General features: G+C 40.0%; 1 protein-coding gene across 5 annotated transcripts; it reads right to left on the minus strand.

The window, feature by feature from the left end:
- Positions 1–318: 318 nt before the first annotated feature.
- Positions 319–20190, minus strand: UBE2D1 (ubiquitin conjugating enzyme E2 D1). Of its 5 annotated transcripts, XM_055796281.1 has the most exons (8): positions 20103–20146; positions 10139–10202; positions 10013–10044; positions 7709–7826; positions 7174–7251; positions 6807–6912; positions 4408–4501; positions 319–1199 (listed from the first exon to the last, which is right to left on the minus strand). In XM_055796281.1, exons 4-8 carry the CDS (start codon positions 7757–7759, stop codon positions 1154–1156), a joined length of 375 nt encoding a protein of 124 aa, XP_055652256.1. In that variant the 5' UTR covers positions 7760–7826; positions 10013–10044; positions 10139–10202; positions 20103–20146; the 3' UTR covers positions 319–1153. The 5 variants fall into 5 exon arrangements, with proteins under 5 accessions (XP_055652256.1, XP_055652247.1, XP_055652273.1 ...); XM_055796272.1 differs by lacking the exon at positions 7709–7826 and having other exon boundaries at positions 20103–20190; XM_055796298.1 differs by lacking the exons at positions 7709–7826; positions 20103–20146 and adding an exon at positions 13917–13935.
- Positions 20191–20291: the final 101 nt, after the last annotated feature.

Here is a 20291-nt window from a genome sequence, read left to right on the forward strand (position 1 = left end):
CTGATACTGCAAATATACCACCTCAACTGAAGTGTTTGATGTTCAAACACTTGTGCTATTTCCTCCATAAATGAATATGGTTGTAACATTATTAAACTAGTTTAAATTCTATATAAAACAATGGGCAGAGCATGCTCAATAAATCAGGCTAAAGCTAGCATAAAAATTAATTGCAACACAGTTCTAAGTAGTATGCGATGCATGGCTTTATTTTCCCTTTTGTCTACAAAACACATGCACACATAATACTTCAATCCTCTAATGTTAGAACAAGCATATTAAGGATATGCATGATTTTTAAAAAATAGCCAAGACAAGTAGTAGAAAACCTGTTTTATTTATATGGAAAAGGCTACATTTAGATTTGTAAAAGGTCTGTGATATTGTTATGTTGCCCACATGTCAAAATCAGTTGTGAAAAGCAACAGAACGGTTATGTATCTTTCTACATAGCAGTGCAATTAGTTCACATTGCAATAAAATTAAGTCAAGTATGCAACAACAGAATCCAAACCAAGTGTTTCTCCATAATCAGCGTACAAAGAAGTACAGTGCAAAGATAATTTCAGGTTTTAAGAAGTCTGCAGTCAGTCTTTAGAATATCCTAACGGGTGGGATACTCCTATTACTATGAGTTGTATCTTGTCAATACTGTGCACAAACAAGTACGTCTAAAATGAAGTGACTTACATGGTAAATAAAATATTTAGTCTATACAGTAAATAAAAAGTACAAATTACATAATTGAACTAACAAAATTAAACTTGAACACACTTATGAAACTGACAAGGTACTTTAAAGACACACATACAGTATTCATCACATAAAAAACGCTACTTTTTCCAGCAAAAATAATTTGGTAGCTTTAAAACTGCATTATGGGTCTTGTAGTCTGAAGATGCAGATGTCCAACTCTTAAAAACCATAATAAATGTCTTCTGCAAAGCATACAAAGAGGATAAATATTCTTATCACAGTCATAAGGTTATTTTTGGAAGTTTGTTCTCCCTTGCTCCAGAAACACACTTACATGGGTGAGAAAAGGGGCATCATGACACATTGAAAGAGTAAACTGTGCTCCGTTTTCTTCGGATTTTGAAAAAAACCCTAGAATTTACAGTACTCTGTGGTATATGAAAAAGTCTTCACAAGTTTACATTGCATATTTCTGAGTCCATTCTCTTGCATGTCTGTTGTATCTGTACGTGCAGAAAGAAGGCAGTACGGTGAAGAGCTGTTAGTGATACATTGACAATAGCCACATATTTACTTAATACAGATGTTATTGTGCTTTTCACTTCTTAGCATTGATTCAAATAACGTTAAAATAGTCTAAAACCCACGAAACATACACCCACTGTATGTTCAGTTTCTAAGGTTACCTATTAAAGCTATTTAGACTTAAACTCAAAACCAATCTCACAAGTTTGTATTAAAATGCATATAATTGTGCATACTTAATTTGCATTTCACAACCTGTTCCCTTATTTGTACCTTAACAAGAATTGGTTGTCAATTATTCCCTAATGTGTAGACTCTTAACAGTCTGACAAAGTTCACACATTTTAGTTGCATAAAATTCAGTAAAATTAACCAGTTTTGGAAAGGGTGGGGATAGAACACACAGTGGCGGGTTTTTTTATTCTCCATTCTACAATGCCTTCTGCATTTCAGAACTTGAAAAATTTTTGAAAAGCGTTTCTGATTAAGGTCTTGGGGGCTTCTCCTTCTGGTGTGAAGCCATCAGCACTCCCAGCAGTCAATTTCCTTAGAGTCACTAATTTTCACTCTGGGCCTTACATTTGTTCTATCCCACCCTTCAGATGAGACTCACTTTCCCTCTGGGTCCTCCAGAGAAAATGCTGACAAGTTTTTGAATCTGTTTCTTAAGACCAGTATAGCAACTCATGTACTAATCGGGTTTTTTTTTTCTTAAGAATATGCTACCACGCAAGTCTTTGGATTTTACTTATACTAAAATACCCATAGATAAATGCTCAGGGGTAACCAGCCATATCTTTCATTTCCTAAATCCAAGATGAGATTAAAAAAAATTAATAGGTCTAAGAAGATAAAGCTATAGTAAGACTATACATTCTCTAACTTTCTCTAGCAATGATTTAATGTTAAGTTTTGGAGACAGAGAAATATCCCTTGTTCACTTCCTTCACAAACAGGATACACAATAGCTGAAATCACTGTTAAGTGGGTGGACAAAAGTCACTTTGTGAGGAGAAGCTGAGATAACAACATCCTCAACTTGACCACTATCTGCTTTGCAGTACAAGCTAAAGAGTTCAAGTACTTCAGAAGTGGATTATGTGATTTGATTGTATCAGACATCAAGCTGTCAGAAAAAGGCCCACTTTAATAATTCTTACTCTAGGGAGAGAAATACTAGACCACAGACTTCCATGTAACTTCTACATCACTCCTCTATCCAGTCCTCAAGGTACAAGCAATACTCAAATCTTCACGGACCTGTGATACGTCGTGAACCACAGGCCATTAGTACACGTTGCAAGAAGTCTTCAATGGCTCAGTATTAAAAAAATCAGTACCAAACAATTTCTCAGTCAGTTAACCATAAAGTCAAAAATTATTCTGGATATCACAAACATTCCACAGAATCTGAACCACCGAGTCTAACCATTAAAATAGTGAACAGCAAGGTTACCAAAAAGCAGCTTAAGTTCCAAGGGTAAAAAGCCTGCCCCAAACTAAATCTGTAACTTTTTCCACAACTTGAAGCCAAATAAGCAGTGGTGGTTAGATTGTCTATGAATATACCGCATGGCTATGGCTCTTTAATTTATTGTCAAGGCTGCCAGAAAATGTGAATTCATTTGGGGAAGGTTATTCCATTCTTGGCAAATTGGGACTGGATGTATTTGAAAAAACCTTAGAGGCTCCTATTCCTTGTTACTATCCTTAAACTGATCTTGGTTTTCAGTCTTTCTTAATCTCACAGAAAATCCACAGGTGCTGAAACCCTGTTAGAGAAGACAGCTCAGGCCACACTGATCGTCTGTAGACTACATCCTGGGCTGTGCCCAAAACACCGCTGATAGCAGCAGAGTCCAATGAAATCTCACAGCGGTAAGCAAAATGGTGTTTCCTTCCTGGATCACTGATTCCGTAAACTTTCCCATGCATGAAGTTTTTAGTTTGCAAGCCCAGGAAAAGCAGGCAGTCAATATATCAGCAGAAAGCTGGTATGATGGGAAAATCTCTCATACAGGTAGTATTCTCCCCGTGGAACCTTTGGGAAATCACACAGTCTAATCTGTGGAATAAAGGGCCTGAGCTTCCTGCCACCCACAACTGCAACAAACTCTCTAACAAATCAATTCATTACTTCGCTTAGACATCCACAGACGCCAGTATTCAAAGTCTGAGTGCCAGAAGGAATCACTCCGGAGAGGTGGTGATCTGGAAAGAAACACCACTACGCCAAAGCACCAGGCTTGCTAGTGACCCCTAAATCCTGTTATCTGATGCTGTGAGAGTTCAGCAATGTATGTAGTTTTAAGACAGCGTTTCAAAACCTTCCTTAAGAGTGATGCACAAAAAGAAGTCAGCAAACCTTAAAACTGAACTTTGGGAAATCCAGGGCAGTTCCGCACTGTAAGTAGAGACCCCCAGACAGATGTTCCAGTCAGTATAGTACTTTTAGAGTTAAAAGTTCTCAAATCAAAATCAGATTTGGTCCAGAAGCATGTAATACTTCAGTTACATGCTATCCATGTAAACCTTCCCAAGATCAAACCACCTGCAAGTTCTACAGCTGTTCCAGAAAGTAAAAAACCCCCTTCTTTTTCTCTGCAAGATCAAACCACCTGCAAGTTCTACAGCTGTTCCAGAAAGTAAAAAAACCCCTTCTTTTTCTCTGCAAGATCAAACCACCTGCAAGTTCTACAGCTGTTCCAGAAAGTAAAAAACCCCCTTCTTTTTCTCTGCAAGATGCTGCAAATTGCAATGTAACAATGGCTTTTAACACTAAAAAGAGCTGAGTATTGTCTATCCTATATTTATAAAATTTTGTCAAAAAATTGCTTGTTGTTCATTCCTAACATCTTACTAGAGGCACAGGTTTTACAACCAGAGGATCACAATAGTAACAAATAACTCACATTTGTGAGATGACTTTTCATGCAATGAATATAAAAACGAGACACAAAAGCGTGAAGGTTTCATGCAACTAAGTACAATAAATTAAGTACCCAATAGCTGTGTATGCCTACAGTTTTCTGCTTGCCATTCCACTGACCGATATTTTCGAGAGTTAAAAATTCTAATACTGTAGAGCTCTATGAAAACAGTACCTTTAACATTTAAGATAGAAGGTGCATAGCAGATAACCATCTGCAAGTACCACACATACAATTATGTATATGTTATACTCACTTTTCCTTGTCTGACTTGTAGATCTGTGCAATATCTGGTACTAAAGGATCATCTGGATTAGGATCACAAAGTAAGGAGCATATGGACAATAAAACTAAATAAAAGAGACACTAGATTAAACAAGTTATTTTGCTTTATTTCTATAATCCTTTAATATATTCCAGTACACCGAAGAAGGGTGGTGAAAGGGAGAACGGAAAGAGAATGCATATTTGAATCAAGCTTTCACATGGCAGTTCTGTTTAGAAATGTTTATACAGCATCATTTTTCTAGGTCCTAAGTAAACAGCACCTGATAATAGCCTAGAGAACTTGCGACCCATGGAACTGTACCTTTCGTAATGATCTTTCCCCCACATTTTAACCTATGAACATTAAACAAACTACTGACTGCATAGCTATGTAAAAATATCTGATCAAACTAAGCCCTTTCCATCTAAAGCTATTTAAAAATAATTAACATTACACTGCCATGTGCTACTCCATTTGCGCATATCCTTCTCCACTTCTGTGCTGCTGACAGTTATTCTCCCCTTCATATGAACATTTCATTTAAGTGTGACTTCCATTTTGGGAAAACACTTCATCAGCATTATATGCATGTATTCATTTATAATTCCATATTCATTTCCTAGTATTGCACCAAGGATGTTTGATTTTTCTAACATTTTCAGTCCATACTTTTCAGGAAATGTCTATTTTTATACTCAGAACTAATATGAATACAAGAGTACACAGTTAAATAATTCTAAGCGTGTTGTGAAACGGAATTTGATGCTGCCGTAAGAACCTGATATAGGATTTTTTTCCTTCCTTTGTCTTGTTACCAAAAAGCCCAGACTAACACCTATTTTCAGCTGTATAAGTTCAACCACATCATACTAACATGTTTCATTTTATTAAGTACCAAACACACCAGTAATATTAAAAAAAAAAATCGGGTTAGAATACTTGGTCACACCAACAACAGGTACTACCATTATATTGTAATCCTTTGATTGAGTAAAGCAAGAACTATAAAGGAGAAACTTGCATGAGCCAGTGAGCTAATGTCCAGTTTATACAATGTATAACATGCAAGCACCTTAAAGCATGTCAAATCAGAACCTAAGACCACAGCAGACTGCTCCACTTCGTAACTGAAGGAACACTCAACAAGTAAAGACACAGAAAAGTACTGAAGATCTAAAAACTTCAAGAGTTCTCAGTTGTAAATGCCAACTGGTAAACATGATGTAAATGCCAACTTCTGTTTGCTAAATACCTTCTAAATAACTAGAAACAAGGCAATTTTTGCTCAGCAATAAACCAGCCAGTTTCTGTGGAAAGCTGACACCAACTACACACAAAAGTAATTCATGCCTTCTGCAACTATTTCAGAAAACAGTATTAAAATTAGGTTTTATTTAGCTTATGAGATTACTGTACAGGGTCATTGTACACAAGCACAAGTTGCTTTTCCACAGGGGAGGTATAACACTTGCACTTACATATTGCAATTTCCATTGCACAAAACCTAACATGTTTTTCCTTGCTTGTACAGCAAATGCAATGACACTGTTCTAAAAAAAGACACATAAGACACATGGTTTAGAGGGCTCTCAAGCACATAAGCAAGATGTGACACTGTTTAACCTTGAGTCACATGAGAACTTTCTGTAATATGACTAAGTGTGCCTGAGCATTTTGAAGATGGGCGAGAAAAAACAATGATAGCACCCACATTTCAAGCAGCTTTTGAAGTGGCACAAAATGCCTACAACAAAGGAACTGCTAACTGTAACCTCAATGTTCCAAAAAATCTAGTGTTATCTTGAGAAAGTTTAACTACAGGACTAGAATATTTTAATAAATCTTTTACTGATGACTTGGAAAGCAGCTACATTTTACAATATTAATCTTTAAGAGGAATGCAAACCAGAACAATTTATCTCATTTTAAAATGAAGTATAACGAAGACCTTAGCCCACACAAAGATGCTCAGGCAAGCCAAAGAGCCACCATTAAGCAGAGAAGCCCATCACATCAGTATCAGGGTTTTCCATTTACATCCACATTAATTTGATTTTGAAGGTCTGCTGACCATTTTCTCCTCAGTTCTGCATGCACAGTCAGCTATAATACAGAAGTTGCATTTCAGACTAATTGGATGTTTGTTATCTTACCCAACTTGTTTTAAAACCTTTCTTTGCCATACACATAGTATTTTATGTAATGTGACACTCCAAATAAATTGTGCAAAATCTTGGATCATAACAAGAATACCGATAGAATTTGCCACTTCTGTAACATGCAGGAGAAATGAGGTTGCACTGCCACCCTTACTACAGTAATACACAAAAATGTGCCATGGCAGTGTAAGCAATTTCATAAATACATTAGCAAATCTGTGAGTTTACCTTTTGATACAGTCAGAGCTGGTGACCATTGAGATCTCAGGATATCAAGGCAAATACTCCCATTACTGTTTATGTTTGGGTGGTAGATTTTTGTGGTAAAAGCAATCTGGAATAAAAAAAAATAAATAAAACCAAGTAACAACAAATTATGTTTATTATATTTAGAATCCTTAACATTGTCCCTTCAGTTCCAGACATACAAGATCTGCCAACAAATTTATTGTAGTCTTATCTGTTCATCCACTATGAACATGGATCCTATTGCTGGCCTTTCTGGTTTTATCTTCAAAAATTAAGCCTCAAAGAACAAAGAGACAGAAACAAAGCTTGACCAAAAAAACCCTGTAAATTTTGAGAAAAGACTTACCTTTGGCGGTTTGAAAGGATAGTCTGTTGGAAAGTGTACTGTGAGAAAAAACACTCCTCCTTGATATGCACTATCAGGCTGGGGAAAAAAACAAAACAAACAAAACATATTAATATATTTCAGTTATTTTGGAGCTTCCCTTCTGAACACAGATAACCTCCCAAAGCTGTACATAATCTTATAAAATCCACTTTTTCCCCAGTACACAGCCCATGCTATGCGCCACGGCCCACTATGGGCTGTGTACTGGGAAGGCACAGTGGGAACTGAACCCCCCCACTGGCCTGCAGGGCTACAGTAGAGCCAACCATGGCTACTACTGCAGTAGCGCAACAAGGCTACTGAGTGCTGCCCTTCCTGGGGAGAAAAAGGGAGGGAGCTATGTGCGACTGGTGGAGCTGCAAAACTGCTGGTCCATCAGCTCCACCATGCCAAGGGGAATACAAAAGCCAGAGCAGGTCTTCCAAATCCTGTCTCCGTGCAACACCACCGCTGCTCTGATCCTCCTCCATCCTTAAGCTACAAATATACTTACCTTAAGAAGTGGTTTCTCTTTGCAGATGCAAAGAGTAGGATTTTCCAACATAATTCAGTTGATCATGATGACATCAGGGAGTTTTAAAACACACAACATCTTTGTGACCTGTACAAATCTGTGAACATGCATTTTGTTAGAGAACATGTGCACAGGTTTACGTCCAGGTTGCACACAGTAATAGATAGAAATAACTTTGTGGCAGTCATCTGTTGAGGAAATCTTTCATTTTTATTAATTAGAAAAGTGAGGGGGAAAGTCTCAATGATAAATGATAGAGAGCAGTGCTGCCGTTTCTAATTAAAGGAAGGAGAAGAAAACCTTTCTCATTACTTGGCAAGTTTAAAACAGCAACATAGGACCTCAATCTCGCAAAGCTGCAGAAGACCAAGTTTTCGGGTTTTCTTAGGGAAGCAAAGGCAGACTTCTTAAAATAAAATGTTTACCTTGGAAATGAGCAAAAAAACCCACAACAGTCCGAGATGCATATAGGAGGTAAAGTCACAAATGGTGCACCAAGACATGTCATCTTACAGACTCAAAATGCAGACCGTGTTGCAATGCAAGGCAGGTTATATATAGTATTGCTAAGAAGTCAGCATTAGGTAACATCAGAATAGGTTGCCGCTGTACTTCCAATAAGGTTTGAAAGGACTGCTTGCATGCATACTAAATGGATTTGTCAAAGTTAAAATAAGCTGAAGATGAGACAAGTTCAGAGTCAGAGAAAAGGCAAAGAGAAGTCACACTGTGTTTTATGAGTAAAGTACATAAAACAAATTTATGATGCCCGCAGACAGGAGAAAAGGTTACCCTACTTTCACACCTAGGAAGTGAATTTTGAAGGGAAGTTTTAGTCCTATGCTTCCCTCAGCCATCAGGCAACATACAGGACGTGCATCCCTATTTCTTTATGTCATCAAGATAAAGGATTAATCTTGGTGGTGTTCTTTTCTTGTATCTCAGCAGCTACTGCTGACAAAGAACGGCAAGAGACACTCATTCTTATCCTTAACTAGAGAAATCTGAGGAACCTGAAGCAAAGAAAAGAATATTTTCCACTACAGAACATGAAAGGTGAATTGCAAGCTGGAAGAAAAAAAATGGAATTTAAGTCAGGATTTACATGATAGTATTTCCCTTAGATCAACAGAGTCATTCAGGATGGAGACCTTATCAGCGGCAATCAGCACATAAGGTTTTGTTAACTCTTCTTTGCTGTTTTGCCATTCACCTTTAAGCAGTGTAGGACAGCAAGGGTCAGAATGACTTTGCATATGAAAGAACATAGTTGTTAAAAGAAAAATGGCAAAAGCATTAGTATTCTACAGAAAAACTTGCCACAATCACTTCAGTTGCTGCTGGGCCATTGACAAGTTGGACAACAGACTCCAGCATACTACTGGCATTAGCAACTGATCTTTCACTGCTTCAGAGCAGCTGTGCTGAAAATCCAGAAATAGTCTCAAAGCAGACACAATTCCATTTTTCTCTGCCATATGATGCTGCACTTTAATCCATCAAGTATTATTTCAAAATTTCAACTCACACAGTGATTCAGATCACAATCTGAACCAGAGACACTTCTTTCCAAATTACTAAGTCCAAAAGGAAAACACTAGGAATACAAACTCCCTAACATAATATGAATAAACACCCCTTTCCTCAAGTCATGTTGTTCTCTATTCTTTTTGTTAAAACTCTTTTCAGTTTTCCTTTAAACCTTCCCGTTCTTAAGCTTTGTTGTCCTTTCTTATGTCACTTCCTTGACAAATGTCATCAATGGGGTCTTCAGAGCGTCACCCTACCCAACAAGGAAAGCAGGCCTTTCCAAACAGAAACTGAAAGTACCCACAATTGCTGGTCTACATTTTGCAAAAGTCGTCTGTTTTTGCCAAAGCCTTATCACAGCCAACAAATAATCACCCTGTGCAATTCCACTCTTGTTTACAGTCACCAACTTTAACACTGGATCATACCCACTCTTTCTCTTCTCAGGCAGGTGAATCTTCCAGAATTGAAATCACCATATTTGAAAAGCAAGCTTTTCACTTTGCAGCCCACCTCACCAATTCATACATTGCCATTTACTGATTACGCACCCCTAACTTCATGAAGTTTGAAGAGTTACATAAAGAAACTTGTACCAGACTCCTAAGAACAATAATACTACCCAAAATCTTTCATCTATACACAGCACAGCTGAATTTGACTGCCATGTTTACAGAAACCCAAATGAACCCTTCTGCAGCAAAAAGGGAAACAAGGTCTACAGTCTAAGGGGCATGAATTACATATACTTACAGGTCCCATAATTGTTGCTTGCCAATGAAACACTGAAAGTCAGAATGATACAACAATTAGAGATTATCCAAGTGTTTTTGAAACTGAAGAAAGGTCAGCAGTGACAAAGCACTATGAACAGCTTACAGTCATCTCCAACAGGTCCGGCAGAACAGTGGGCCGGTGGGTCTCGCTGCAGATCACTCAGTTCCTGTAAGAAACACACAAATATTGTCAAGGCATCTACACGGAAGTGCACAGCGCTCAGCAGCATCACTTCATAAGTGAGAACACAAACAGATTTTATTAAATAGACCTGTGGTTTTTTTAAAGAAATCAACACTTGAGATGCCCATTGATACCTAAAGGGTTTTTTTGTCAAATAGGTCTGCAGCAAAAGACAGCATTCTGCTATAAATTAATATCCAAAAGTATTTACGAGTTATAGTCAAGTTCATAATAAACTGGATATACTAAAGCAGATAAAAAAAAATAAAAGTAGTAAATTAAGGGTTTCTGGATTTGTCTGTAAACTCACTGCTTAATTTAGAAATTTGTGCCAATTTGATCATTTCTTCTGCTATTGATTTTACAAAAGCTTCTTGCCAGTCAACTGATTTATTCCTCTTACAGAAATCTATATAGTCTGAAGTAATTTAAGATTATTATTTAATTACACAAAACCAGCTCAACTTTTCGTCTGATTGATCATCAAATGTAAAACAAGCCAGATATTAACACTGGTTCATTTTCCTTGTTTAATTCAATATACTGCAATAAGTTCAACGATTATGTGTAAATACTTCCACTGAAATAAGCTAAAAGATGTATGCTAAACCACCTCTCAAGTCACTCAAGTAATTACTGAAAATATACATTTAAGCCAACAATAGCCAGAAGCAGGTCTGCAAATACCTCCTTCAGTTTAGCTTAAGGACTAACAGTGGAAACATTTCTACTCAAAAATCATTAGTCAACTATTTACAAAATCAAGGTTTAAATTGGAACTAAGTTTAATTCAAATGTAGAATTTGTGTACATAGCATGATCAGATCTTGCATACAAATTGAAGTGTTAGAACTCTGCTTTATTTTATCCATGAATTTATTAATTAATGACATCCAGTAACTCACACACTGCTCTGAGGGACCCAATTTACCATGGACTTGGCACCTAAATTCAGGCACACTTCTTAGAGGTCCACTCTTGGCCCTGAATTCAAAGAAAAGCAGTGCAATGTACCTTCAGCCAGTTAACAGACTGGTAACGTTACTACTGGCTCTGAAGTCACTCCTCACAATCCTTGCAATTTAAAACAAGAGGCAGTTCTTTCATATACTAAAATAGCTCAGGTTGCCAGCTAGTGTTACTTATGTGCCCTAAACTTTATTCTGCTGGTGAAATAGTATGCTGGTCCAGAAACACCACTCAGGGCTAGACTCTGACGAATAAAACCAATAGCAAAACCCTTCAGAAGTTCAGTTCCCTTTTTAATCAGAGGATTCAAATTTCACTAAGGGAGTGAAACAGAGAACCAGTATTCTATGCAAAGCCCAGTCATTGCCAGCACACCAAGGGAGTCAACAAGTCTCAAGTTTCCAGGAGTTGCAACAAGCATTAGCAGCAGCAGCGCTGTTACAGCCGCTGTCTACTCTGTTCAAGTGCAACAAGAAAAGCTTCTATAGGTACATCACGGATAAAAGGAAGACTAGGGAAAACACGGCCCCTCTCCAGAAGAGAACAGCAGACCTAGTGACTCAGGACGTGGAGAAGGCTCAGGTATGCAATGACTTTTTTGCCTCAGTCTTCACCAACAAGTGCTCCAGCGACACTGCCCAAGTCACAGAAGGCAAAGGCAGGGACTAGGAGAACGAAGAACCTCCCACTGTAGGAGAAGATCAGGTTCAAGAACATCTAAGGAACCTAAACATGCACAAGTCCATGAGACCTGATGGGCTGCATCCACAGGTCCTGAGGGAACTGGCAGATAAAGTGGCTAAGCCACTATCCACCATATTTGAGAAGTCGTGGCAGTCTGGTGAAGTTCCAACTGACTGGAAAAGGGGAAACATAAACCCCAGTTTTTAAAAAGGGAAAATATGGAAGACTCAGGAAACCACAGGCCAGTCAGTCTCGCCTCTGCACCCAACAAGACCATGGAGCAGATCCTCCTGGAAACTATGCTAAGGCACAAGGAATATAAGGAGGTGATTGGTGACAGCCAACATGGCTTCACTAAGGGCAAATCGTGCCTGACATTTGGTGGCCTTCTATGATGGGGCTCCAGCATTGGTGAATAAGGGATGAGCAAAGACATCATCTGTCTGGAATTGTGCAAAGCATCTGACACTGTCCCGCATGACATCACTGTCTCTGAACTGGAGAGACATGGTTTTGATGGGCAGACCACTCTGTGGATAGGAATTGGCTGGATGGTCATGCTCAAAACAGTTGAGGTCAACAGCTCAATGTCCACGTGGAGACCAGTTACAAGTGGCATTCCTAAAGAGTTGGCATTGTGACCAGCACTGTTTAACATCTTTGTCAGCAACATGGACAGTGGGATCAAGCGTACCCTCAGTAAGTTTGCTGATGACACTGAGCTGTGTGGTGCGGTTCATGTGTTCGAGGGAAGGGATGCCATCCAGAGGTACCTTGACTGGCTTGAGAGGTGGGCCCGTGTGAACCTCATGAAGTTCAATAAGGCCAAGTGCAAGGTCCTGCATGTGGGTTGGAGCAACCCCCAGTATCAATACAGGCTAGGCCGAGAATGGACTGAGAGCAGCCCTGAGGAGAAGGACTTGGGGGTGCTGGCTGACAAGCTCAACATGACCTGGCAATGTGCCCCTGCGGCCCAGAAAGCCAACCGTACCCTGGGCTGCATCAGAACCGTCAGGAGGCAATTCCCCCCCTCTATCTGCTCTCATGAGACCCCATCTGCAGTACTGCATTCAGCTGTGGGCCCTATAGTAAAGAAGGACGTGGACCTGTCTGAATGAGTCCAGAGGAGGGCCACTAAAAGGATCAGGGGGCTGGAGCACCTCTGCTATGAAGACAGGCTGAGGGAGTTGGGGTTGTTCAGCCTGGAGAAGCGAAGACTCTGAGGAAATATTACAGCAGCCTTCCAGTGGGCCTACAAGAAAGCTGGAGAGGGACTTTTTACAGGGGCATGTAGTGATAAGAGAAGAGGGAATGACTTTAAACTGAAAGAGGGGAAATTAGATTAGATATTAGGAAGAAATTCTTTATTGCGAGGGTGATGAGGCACTGGCACAGGTTGCCCAGAGAAGCTGGGGATGCCCCATCCCTGGAAGTGTTCAAGGCCAGGCTGGATGGGGCTTTGAGCAGCCTGGTCTAGTGGGAGGTGTCCCTGCCCATGGCAGGGGGGTTGGAACTAGATGATCTTTAAGGTCCCTTCCAACCCAAACCATTCTTTGATTCTGTAATTTGCAACTCAAAAACTAACCAAACAAGGGAAGATTAGGTCTTGTACTCACACTAAAGAGAAAGCCAGCTACATGAGACTGTTAGCTAAAACAGAAAACTCAAAGCCTAAGAATCACGCATTTTATAATGGTCATTGCTGACTACAAAATTAAAGGCAGTGATGGGAAAAATATATAGCTTAAACTCTTCAGAAAGTCTCTGAAATATATGCAAACATTCCCTTATACATATGCAAAGTGCTAGGCAAGAACTTAACTTTGAAGTCACAAGTGTGTAACAGTGCATTCATTTGCTAAATGCTTTCCTCAAGGTCTTTACATATGCCAAACCCACACAAACTTGTTTTCTTTCATATGTACAGATGTACTTCAGAATTGGCAGGAACTAGGAAAGACTCCTCAAGTATATACTTCCAATTTGTTCAGGCTAAAGGCACTGAAATGTAACCATGATAAAAAAACCATGTCTTTAATCATACCTTGATGAGACCCAGAACTATCAGCTCCTTTTATTAGTATTTGCCCAATAATAATGAAGAAAGGTCTGTCTTCAACCAACTCACTAAATGAGAGTGATGTTCATGGGTACATTCAGAGAGCTTCTGCAGCTAGGAAACAAAGCCAGACCAAATTTCAAAATCAATAGAGCAAATTCAAGCCATATTTTCAAATCATAAGAAATGTACCAAAGGTAACGTCGTTTAAAAATACAAATGGTAACATGATCAAACTTTGTAAATTGACACCGACAGTGTTAAAAGCTTGAGCATTTATATACAGAAGCTCAGACCAAGCTGTGATAAAACCGAAGTCCTATTCAGCTTTATATTGTTAACTATGCTGTTTAAGCTTCACAGTCAAAGCAAAATGATCTGGAGAGCTGTAAGATTTAAACTTTAAGCCTTCCCACACCTTCTGAAATGGTGCCAGGAAATAGTCACCATGTCCCCAAGCCAGACTGACTTGCCAGTGTCCAGTACTGAACACTGCAGAACAGTTGTGAGGACTCTAGAGTAAGTAAATGTAGAAAAACTGCTTCATGACTTTATATAGTCACAAAAGAACAAGAAGTTGAATACAAGAATTCTCTACACAAAGCAGAAAAGATGCTCTTCTTAAGAAGCCTAAAAACTTGCTTTGTCAAGGGACAAGGCTGAAGAGTTACAAAGCACAATGGGCTGAAGCCTCATCAGGAAGTGCAGGAGAACAGCACGTAAGGCATTACACAGTCAACGCTAAAACTTTCCCTGTAAATTTAAATTAATCGGTTCCAGCAGATTTGTCCATGTTTTATGGATTATCACCACGCAGCTGCACGATGCAGGTCTGGTTACTTCAAGACTTTGTCTTTACCAATAATTTTAGTCACTCGTAGAGAAAATGCTGATACAAGACTTTGATGTGTGTAGGCTAACAAACAGGATCCATAACTCAAAGCAGTGCCGTTTCAGTTTCAAAAGAGGAAGTCAACACTCTTAATTACAGTGTACACCACCGAAACATCTTTTATGAGAATACACAAAACCAAAGTTTTGTATGCAACAGATGCAAACCAAAGCGTCAGTTATTTCAAACATTGGTGAATGGCATATTATAAAATCATCTACCAAGAGCTCCAACACATGCCACGCTATCCTAGTACAGCCAGGACAAATTTGTACAAACAGCTAAACTGAGGACAGTGGCAGAAATAAATCTAATCCTCTCAAACACAGAAAATATTACAGAGTAGAGTAGAATACTGTTAATTCTATGCTTCTAACTAGTTGCAATGCAAATTATTTCTCCCATTTTTAACTACAGAACAGCAGCAGAGCACAAAAGCAAGCCAGACACATGACCAGGTGCAGCTAACAAAGCAATATTAGCATAACGCCACAAATGCTAAACAACAATTACTGGAGATGGACACAGCCAAGCCTCCAAATTACCACCTTTCACTGTGCCACACACATTGTACAACAGCTCTGTGGGCAGCATGAGGTAAAAATTTAAGGATCAGGTTTAACTGATCTGAACCACACACTATGGCTGGCTATAAATGCTGAAAATATTTTTGAACGTGCAGATTAGTACTCATTGTCAAAGTAGAATACCCGATGTATTTCATAAAAGTATAAAGTTGGTGACACTGGTGAAGGCCAGTTTAACACTAACATGTTTCATTAGCAGTCGGGCTTCTGTCCTAAAAAGCTGCTGTAACAAGACTGTGAAGGACACTTTGGTAACAGGGAGAAAAGTAGTCTCAGCACAGTACTCATGGACACTCAGTGACTATGAACATAAGTAGTAACAACAACAAAAAAACCCCACAAAAAACCTAAACAACAACAAAAAAAGGCAGGCATAAAAATGTCTCCTTTTTTCCAGTTTAAAAAGAAAAGTCAGAAAAAAAGACCGCAGACTATCAGAAGACCAAAATAAACTGCAGGCAGCATCACTAAAAGTTATTTTAATTCTCCAAGCGACACAAAACCACAACCAGAGTTCCACACCGTTACTTAAAAAAGAGGTTTTTATACTTGCCAGCTATGTTCTTCATTTCTTGCACAAAATGCACTGTAGACCACAAACTCATTTCCTACCAACTCCATGCGTACACTGCTGCTATTATATTAACCCTGTTTGGAACCATCTGTCAAAAAACCCCCAGTGATTATACTTATGACTAGTTAAAGGATTCTCTGTTCTTCATAAATTTGGGAAGTGTAAAGCAAATACTAATCATAAATTTTCTTGATATAAAGGTAAGTCTTAGTTATTAAGTATATGTATTTATACAATGTTTTAATGCAAAAAAAAATAATTGTTGTGATATCACAGCTGATGCTTTGTAAGCAAGTTAAAACTTTTTACATTACAGATCCAAAAATTTCCTCAATATGTTTACTACCATCTGAAGATAGTACATGACTCCACAGTTTAAAGTCAAAACCTAAACTACAAGTATTGGTAAAACTTCATCTACTTGAGTTTATTTACAGTAACAAGTTATTTTCAACATAAATATTCAAGTCCCTATGAATATATGAAACACATAGTGAAACAAACAGACATATAGTTCATTCACATACCTAAACGTTTGAATGCTTCTATTCTTTCTGAGTTGTAGGGGAAAAACAATCGAGCACTATGTACCAACAAGATAAAAAACAACAGCTATTTTTAAACCCTCTTCAAATGTCTCTCTTGTAACTGGTTTCAGAATCTCTTCTAAGTCCAATTTTTTTAATGTCTATAACAAAAGTAAATACTGGTTTTCTACGTATTTCAGAACAGCCCGAGCCATTAGCAAGCACAACATCAAGCCCCCATTAACACTGGGGGAGCACCCAGAAGTACAGGATTTATGATGAAAACAATCTCCCCAACTGCAATAGACTGCAATCTCACAATTAGATACATAAACAAAGAATTCAGAACAGGAATCTTAGAAACATCGTTCTGCATAGGATGATGGATGGGCAGAACTGACCTATGCACTAACTTGCATAACCTGACAGCCTGAATTATTTTCTACCTTGCACAAAAGCCATGGTGTCTCAGTTTCCAGAGGTGGCAACCATAAAAGCTTCTTTGCACAATATCCCTTCCCAACCAAAACCTACACTATTAGCTTTCACAATTTGCAACACCTGGAATTTTCGATGCCCACAAGAACACGCATTATTCTTTCATTGGTGCGTCACAGACTACAGAGAAGCAATGCCCGCCCCAGGGAACATCTATTCTACATCACACACAGAGCGCAGCCTAAAGTTTTTGACAGCATAGAAACACAGTGCCTCTCTTTCATACAATGGCAAAGCAAAGCACTGACAAGGTAAACTAACACAGACTCCTCATCTTAAGATGAGTAAGAAACCCCCATCTTTCTGAGATTCTCTGAGGAACTCAGAGATTAATTTGTCACGGAAGCAGCACTGATGGCTGTGCTTGCACAGCACGGCTTCACGTCCTGACCACTTTTCTTCCAGTGCAGCACTATGCTGAACATACTCTCACGTGCAGTGATCAGCTTGTTCATTGGTTATTCTGTTGCTCATTTTTTAAGAAAGCTCTGAAATGCAATACATCTTTCCGTTACTAGTGTATAGTGTTGAAGCCCATAGGCTGTTGTCCTTTGAGGAGACCCTCAAGACTGATCAACAAAAGACAGGATGCAACAACACAGATCTCAATGACAATACTATTTAGAAATTGGGAGTCCCAACTGGTATGAGACAAAATATGCTTATTAACATTTCTACATATCACAGCTTTCCTTCCTCTGTAGGAGCTATCATCCTGAACACACAAATTATCAAAATTATTGTGAACAAACACTCAAGCTTGCCACCAAAATCCCTAAGCTGTGTTTAAGTGCAATTCTGAACCACCCTAAAACCACCCAAGCTTAACTTCAGACAGTATGTCTAGACTGACAAGCTCTCAAGTAATACCATTGTGTTTTCTGACAATGCTTTGTTCTCCAAAGAGTTCCTCTAGGCGCTCTGTGAAACTATGAAGTCCTTAAAGCATTTCCTCTACTCCAGATCTTATCCCTTCCTACCCCTGAGATACAACATAGCTATCAATCTTTACAGCCAGTCTGAAACATGAGGGAGTCAGATCGGATAAACACCCTGTCACACAAATACATTTAATCTAGCATTAAACTTCCAGGTTTATGATTTTCAGGAAAGCTCTGTCTACTACAGTGACTTCAAGATAGTCTGTCTTCTCGATCTTCTCCCTTGCATTTTAACTTTCCATTTGAAACAATCCTATTTTCTTGCCACTTTACTCTTCTTCTACTCTGGAGGCAGGCTGCTGGCCAAATTCCTCTAGTCTTATTGTTTCTTCCCCTAGAAAGGCAGCAGGTAAGTGATGATGGTCATTAATCGAGAAATGAAAATGAGCAACAATAATTTCTGCAGCAAACTAGAAGCAAGAGGTAACTAGTTCTGAATCTAATCTGACCTCTTCTCATAGGTCGTTCCCAAATATCTCTTCATGTTTTGGATAAAAGTTACTGCATAATCAGAAAATCTTACACTACCTTGAAGTCAACATCCAGGTAAGTATTTCTACATTTTCAAAGAGGAAAAACAGAATCTAATAAGGCTAACAGGATGAAAGATACGCTTTTGTAAATAATCTACCCATCATTTCAGATCCATCAAACACAAAAGTTTTAAAATGCCACACTAAAGAAAATTGTAGGTTACCAATACGTATGGAAGTCTCTAAAGTAGAAATAAAAGTTACCTGGGAACGTGGTAAGAGAAAAATATGGAGAACAATCCTGTTCTAGCAGGACCTCATTTGGAAGGCCACGAAGTACCACTCCATCTCAAAAACACCAGAAAACTACCAGACCTTCCAATTTTTCTTTGTTCATCTTAGCAGAAGGGAAGCGAACAAGGAGAGCAAAGAGAGTAATATATTCAGAACAATCCCTTTCTTATAAACACAAGGGTAAGAAGATGCTCAAGAAAAGGTGGGAAATCAAAAAGGCAACAAAAGGCAAAGCATTCCCATAATACACAGAGGCATGACAGAATTATTGCTAAAGAACACCACTGCAGCTCTTTATTAATATTTGATATAATGTTCAAATGCAACCTTCACAAAAAATACATGATATGAAATAACAAAAATCTCCCTTAATTGCACTACCTGTAAAGGGATAATAAGATTTGCAGCACGAGACATGACCACCAACTTCCCATAGAAACTCCTCCAAAAACCTTTACATTTACTGCAGGGTACCCTAAATCTGCTCGCTACAGGGTTAACTGGCCATTGTAGAATTGCATTTCTGTAACACCAACGTTTTCCAACAGCAAAAGGGAATCCAGAACAAGAAATTACAACACAGAGAACCAGGATAGCACAAAGGCCAACTAAACATGGTGGATCAACAGCGACTATAACACATCGAATGCATCAACATCAACTCGACTTCTATGCTTACCATGCATGATACTTTTTTTGTCTGTGCTGTACCAGCCAAGTCTTGCGAAACAAAAGGAATCTAGACATTTACTCCAGCATTAAAACCTGGCCATTTATAAATCTTATGAAAAAAACCCTATAACTGGGATAGAGTCAAAGGTCGTATCAAGTACCGTGCTGACAGCACCTCTTAGCGCGGACAAAGCCTGCTGCCCAGAGCTGGCGGCGCCGGGCCCAGCAGGGACGCGGTGTTTTGGCAACAGGCACAGCACTTGCATCTCTGCTAAAGATAACCCACCAGCACAAGTTCGCCCTTCCCAGCACCCCACGGCCACAGGGCCCCCCTCGGGAAACACATCCGATGCTTCGTTAAAGACAGTTTAAAAGACTGACTCGGGGTGGGGGGCCTTCAAGCAGGCGAAGAGGCCCCACACCGAGAGGAGACCGACAGGAGCGACCCCTTCTCCCCCTCAAGCCCACTCCGACTGGGACAGCCGCGCCCCGCACCGGTCCGCCCCCTCCGCCCCCTGAGGCGGCCCCGCCGGCCAGGCTCCGGCAGCGGGGGCACGGCCCGGGCGGCGGCGGGTTGAAGGACGGGGCCCAAGCAGACAACGCGGGGCAAAGGCTCCCGCGAAGCCCCCCGCCGAGCCGCGGCGCGGCCCGGCGCCACCCCCGCGGGCGGCAGCGGGGCAGCCTTTCCCCGCACCCCCCGCGGTCCCGCTCACTTTCTGTATCCGCTTCAGCGCCATGGGAGCGCGGGGCGGCGGCGGCGGCGGCAGCGGCGGGGAGCGCGGCTGGGGGGCGGGGCGGGCGGGGAACGTCATCGGCGCGCGCCGCGGGGGCGGGGGTGAAGGGAGCGCGGGGCGGGGCGCGCACGCGCCGGGCCCCATGTGGCGCCTGCGCAGCCCAGGGCC

The sequence above is a fragment of the Falco peregrinus genome, chromosome 1 (assembly GCF_023634155.1).
Source record: "Falco peregrinus isolate bFalPer1 chromosome 1, bFalPer1.pri, whole genome shotgun sequence".
NCBI lineage: Eukaryota > Metazoa > Chordata > Aves > Falconiformes > Falconidae > Falco > Falco peregrinus.